The 5,245-nt window shown below is 63.5% G+C and overlaps 1 protein-coding gene across 1 annotated transcript; it reads left to right on the forward strand.

Annotated features, from left to right (window-relative positions):
• The first annotated feature begins 1,776 nt into the window (after positions 1-1,776).
• On the forward strand, positions 1,777-4,956 carry TLX3 (T cell leukemia homeobox 3). Its single transcript, XM_058723341.1, has 3 exons — positions 1,777-2,669; positions 3,024-3,267; positions 4,208-4,956. The coding sequence occupies exons 1-3, from the start codon at positions 2,108-2,110 to the stop codon at positions 4,416-4,418; spliced, it is 1,017 nt and encodes a 338-aa protein (XP_058579324.1). The 5' UTR covers positions 1,777-2,107; the 3' UTR covers positions 4,419-4,956.
• The last annotated feature ends 289 nt before the right edge of the window (positions 4,957-5,245 follow it).

Consider the following 5,245-nt stretch of genomic DNA (forward strand, 5'->3'; position numbering starts at 1 on the left):
AATAAGTAAATGCTCACCCCCTGCCCGGCACACACTACGTTCTCCACCTACAGCAGCCCTACTGTTGTCGTTAAAGTTATTATTATATAATCCAGTTCCTCACAGGCATGTCCACAGACCTTATCTCATTTACTTCTCACGGCCACCCTGGGGGTAGCTATTACCCTTCCTATTTTACAAATAAGGAAAATGAGGCTCCAGGAGGGGCAATGAGGGGCCAAACAGTCCCCAAACCACTGATGGCAGAGCCTGAAATAGAAGCAGGAGGCCCCCAGTATGGAGTCAGTGTTCCATTTGAAGATTCTTGGATTTCCAAGGAAAGAGGGCTTGTCCTGCCCCAGGCACCCTGCCCTCCTCACCAGTGCCTCACTTTCCAGTGGCCTCATTCTCTCCACCCAGCAAGAGCCAGCGACTAGCCCAAGGTCACTCAGCGGGCGGTGACCTGACTCAGGAACCCAGGCCTTAAGACTGCAGATCTTGAAACCTCTGAGCTACTGGGGGTAGATTATTAGGAAGAACCCCCAACATGCTGCCTCCCACCTTTCCTGGTCCTCTAAGACTGACCCTGCGGATAGACAAATAACATTTTTGTGTTCAAGATACTGAGCCTCTGCAAATAACCTAAAACTGCAAACAGATAAACAAGAACCATCAGAATAATACGTCAACCATCACGTTGTGGGTGGGAGTGGGAGGGCAGCCACAGCCCCTCAGTGCCTACTGTGTGCCAGGCCCTAAGCCCTACCTACCTTCTCTCAATATCTCACGCAAGACTTAACGACAATCCCGCAATGCACGCGTGGCCCATTTTATAAACGAGAAAACCAAGCCCAAAGATATGAAGTCACTTGCCCAAGGTCACTGAACTAGAAAGTGACCGACCCAATGTGAACACTCTTCTGGCCAACCGCCTATCAGAGCTCTCACCACGCCCGCATGACAGGGAGAGCGAGAGGGGCCTGGCCAGGGGTGCAGCAGTCAGTTTGCACCTAACGATTTTAGAATTCGCGAGTAGAAAACGATTCTGTATGTCTCCTCCAGGGGAGACAGCTGAGGCTGGCGCTGGGGGTGACCTCTCGGCGTACGGTCCTGTCCTGTCCACGGTGCCCCTCGACCCGCCTTGACAGTCCCTGAGAGCGTGAGCGGAGCAGGGAGGGAGCGGTTCAACGCTCAGGCTGGCCGGGAGCGGGAGGGGCTCGCAGCCCCCGTTACCCAAAGAAATCCCGCTCTTTAAAGATGAACAGCCTCTGCACCTTGCCTCTCGGGCACCCCGATCCCCACACCTGCCGTGCCACGGGCGGGTCCCCACGCGCGACCATAGTCCCGTCCATCCTGCAACGAATTTCGAGGGGCTGGATCCCCGCTCCCCACCGGGGGACCCTGGGTCCCTAGACCAGCTGGGCCAGGCACGCGTGGGCTTCGGGGGGTCACACCTCGGTCCGCCTGGCGGGAGCCGGCGACTGCCTCCAAAGTGGCCCGAGCGGGGGCGAATTCTCCCCACGCGGGTCGGCGTCCTCGGGAGCGCGGCACACGCGGCGGTCTCCCCTCACGCGGCGCGCTGGGAGCGCTGGGCTCGTGCGGGGTAGTGCACTCCTTTCGTTGCTCCCGCGGCGGTGGAGAGTCCAAGACGCTTCCGCGGATTCCACAGGGTCATTCCGGACTTGCCACTCCATTGCAATGGAGAGGATTCGCATGGTTTGGTTTTTGCCCAAATGACAAAATTTGGAAGAAAACGAACCCCCCCTCAGCAAGAGGCAATCTCACCGGCAGAGCGCCCTGGCCCGCCCCGCGCTGCGGCCCGGGAAGCGGCCCCGGCCGGGAGGAGCGGGGAGCGTCTGCTAATTGCAGCTTCGTTAGATTTCGGGTTTGGGAGGCTGCGGTTCGGGCGCTAATATCCGCCGCCCATTATCCCGGCTAATAAATTTGACCTATTGTTCGTTTGTTAAAATGATGTCACCTTGGAACAGTCCCTAAGCTCCTATTTCCATGAATTAGGCCTTTATTGAAAGCCGGGAGCCAATGGGAGGAGAGAGGCTTGTTGATCGCAGCCAATGGCTGCGGCGGGAGAGGAATTAGCAGCGGAAACTCCAGGTTCGGTTCAAGAAAGATGACACAGAGCCTGTCGGGCCCGCGCACTCTTGGCAAAGTTTCAGTGCAACGAGAGGCGCCGGGCGCTCCATGGCCGCGCGGTAACAGGGACCCAGCCGCCTCCCCGCCCAGCCCAGCCCAGCCCTTCCGCCCGCCCAGGATGGAGGCGCCCGCCAGCGCGCAGACCCCGCACCCGCACGAGCCCATCAGCTTCGGCATCGACCAGATCCTCAACAGCCCGGACCAGGACAGCGCACCGGCCCCGCGGGGCCCCGACGGCGCCAGCTACCTGGGAGGGCCCCCGGGGGGCCGTCCGGGCGCCACATACCCGTCTCTGCCCGCCTCCTTTGCCGGCCTCGGCGCGCCCTTCGAGGACCCGGGATCTTACAGTGTCAACCTGAGCCTGGCGCCCGCCGGAGTGATCCGAGTGCCAGCGCACAGGCCGCTGCCCGGGGCCGTGCCACCGCCTCTGCCTAGCGCGCTGCCCGCCATGCCCTCCGTGCCCACGGTCTCCAGCCTGGGCGGCCTCAATTTTCCCTGGATGGAGAGCAGCCGCCGCTTCGTGAAAGACCGCTTCACAGGTGAGCAGGGGGAGCGAACAAGCGCCGGGCCTTGGCCCTCCCGGGGCCAGAGGCGCCGCGCCCTAGGTGCTCCACTCCGGGAAACGATTCCGGAGGCCCAAGCGCGACGGAGGCCTTAGTGCCCGGGGCCCCGGGCTACCGTAGGGGGAGGAAAATCAGGGAGTTTCGGGGAAATATGCCTACGCCCAGGGGAAGAAGGGAGTATCTCCCAACCGGCTTGGTGCCGCTGGGGACGCGGGGGACCAACGAAATAGCGGAGCACCCTGCGCCCAACCGGGCGGCACGGGGTCCGCGTGGGGCCTGAAAGGCAGTCGAGCCGGGCTGGGCTTAAGGGGGCCTCGTGTGTCTCCGCAGCGGCGGCGGCGCTCACGCCCTTCACCGTGACCCGGCGCATCGGCCACCCTTACCAGAACAGGACACCGCCCAAGCGTAAGAAGCCGCGCACGTCCTTTTCTCGGGTGCAGATCTGCGAGCTGGAAAAGCGCTTCCACCGCCAGAAGTACCTGGCCTCCGCCGAGAGGGCGGCGCTCGCCAAGTCCCTCAAAATGACGGACGCGCAGGTCAAGACCTGGTTCCAAAACCGGAGGACCAAATGGCGGTGAGAGAGGCCCGGCTCAGCCCGTCTTGCACCCGCCCTTCACCTTGCCCCGCGCCGCAGCCTCGCGCTCTCCCCATTCTGTGCTACCCGCTACCCGCCCTCCCAGGGCTGCGCCTTCCCACTCCTTCCCAAATTTTATCTCCCTTGTCTCCTTCCCGCCGGCCTGTTTCTCTCCCCACTCTCTCGCGCCTCGGCTTCTCCTCCATTCCCATCCCTGTATCGCTCTCGTGCGCCTCTCTAACTCTCCGTGTTTTCTTCCGCTTCTGGGGCCGCTCAGTTTCCTCTCACCTGCACCTTCACCAGCATCCACCCCACCCCCCACCCTGGGGTCTCTCGCACTTTCCTTCTCCCTCCCACCAGCCCTCTCGGATCTCCGACAGTCCGCGCGGGCTCCGTGTTCCCCCTGTGGCTCCCCATCCTGACTCCAGCCCCGTTTTTATCCGATCCCTATTTCCATACAACCCGTGAACGGCGAAGCGATCGCGTTTTGGAAGAGAGGTTCGAGAAGGGCCTGGGAGAACTGGATGAGGCTGACCTGGCCCAGGGACACCGCGCGGGCAGTGCAGAGCCAGCCCTCCCACCCGCGAACCCTAGCGTCCCGACTGCCCGCAGGGCTGAGTCAGTTACACGCATGCCCTGCCCTTGTTGTCCCGCAAAAGAAGCATCTTTGTTGTTGGCGAAGCCACAATACGCGGACGTGCAGGTGGGCGGCGGGCGGAGTCCCCTCCCCACGACCGCCCGGCACACAACAAAAATAAACGATGCCAACCCACTCCCCGGACGCGCGGGCCTCGGGCGCACAGCGCCAGCAGGGGTGCAGACGGGTCCTGCGCCTCGAGGCTCCCGGCTGGCCTCCGCTCCCGGGAGGGCTGGGGCCCCGCCGGCGGCCCCGCAGTGCCGGGTGCATGACGGTGCTGTCCCTCTCCCTCCCCCGGTGCAGGCGGCAGACGGCGGAGGAGCGGGAGGCGGAGCGGCAGCAGGCGAGCCGGCTCATGCTGCAGCTGCAACACGACGCCTTCCAAAAGAGCCTCAACGACTCCATCCAGCCCGACCCTCTCTGTCTGCACAACTCTTCGCTGTTTGCTCTGCAGAATCTGCAGCCCTGGGAGGAGGACAGCTCCAAAGTCCCCGCCGTCACTTCTCTGGTTTGAGCCACGGATCGCCAAGGATCGCCAAGGATCGCCGCCCCCACCCGGCGGGGCGCCCCGGGCCCCCAGCCGGGCTGGGGGGTCCCGAGGCCGAGAGGGACAGGGGCCTCCGAGCTCCAGTAGGCCCCGGGGCGCGGCCGCATCCCCGCCGGCCGCGGAGGGGGGCTGGGCCCGGGCTCCGCGCGGCTGCACAATCCGAGCCCCCGCCCCGCGCCCAGTCCCGCCCCAGGCCCGGGCCTGACAAAGAAAGCGCCTTACGTTTCTCCGCCCCTCGCCCGCACCCCCCCGGGCCGGGCGCCTGTATTATACTTTGTACTTTTGCCCAAACGTGTAAATAATAAAAGTTTTGGCTTTTTTCTTTAGAAACCGGCCACCTGCTTCCCCCGCGGGGGCCGCTAGAGGAGGGGCGGCCGACCAGGTGGCTGGGGGGGGAGCGCCAGGGCTGGGGCACCCTGCGTTTAGGCTGGGTCCACTCCTCTCCTTTTCCGTTCCTTTTATTTAAGTCGTTTTATTTAATAAAAAAGTTAGCTATTTCACTTAACGCCGCTTTTATTTCGTTTTCGTTCCAATAATGCTCGGCGAGGCCGGCCCTACGCCCCACCCCTTCGGCGGTAGAGGCCGAGCCGCAGTGTACGGGGGCGCATCCACATCTCCAAGCTTCGTCGGTTTTCGCCTCAGCTCCGACCCCGGCCCCGGGCCCCGCGGAGGATCCGCGGTGCAGGTCAGTGCGTGCCGGCCGCCGGCAGTTTGGGTGCCGGCGGTGTAGGGCGGACGTGGGAAGGGCACTCTAGACCCAGAGGTCGCAGGCCCGCGCCAGGCAGGGTTGGGGA

Source organism: Neofelis nebulosa, chromosome 1 (assembly GCF_028018385.1).
Source record: "Neofelis nebulosa isolate mNeoNeb1 chromosome 1, mNeoNeb1.pri, whole genome shotgun sequence".
NCBI lineage: Eukaryota > Metazoa > Chordata > Mammalia > Carnivora > Felidae > Neofelis > Neofelis nebulosa.

What these genes read in the sequence shown, in the direction of transcription:
- TLX3 (XM_058723341.1), top strand. Translation starts at nt 2,108, where the DNA reads ATGACACAGAGCCTGTCGGGCCCGCGCACTCTTGGCAAAGTTTCAGTG. An exon ending in CGTGAAAGACCGCTTCACAG is followed by an intron (nt 2,670 to 3,023) that starts GTGAGCAGGGGG and finishes GTGTCTCCGCAG; the next exon opens with CGGCGGCGGCGCTCACGCCC. An exon ending in AACCGGAGGACCAAATGGCG is followed by an intron (nt 3,268 to 4,207) that starts GTGAGAGAGGCC and finishes CCCCCGGTGCAG; the next exon opens with GCGGCAGACGGCGGAGGAGC.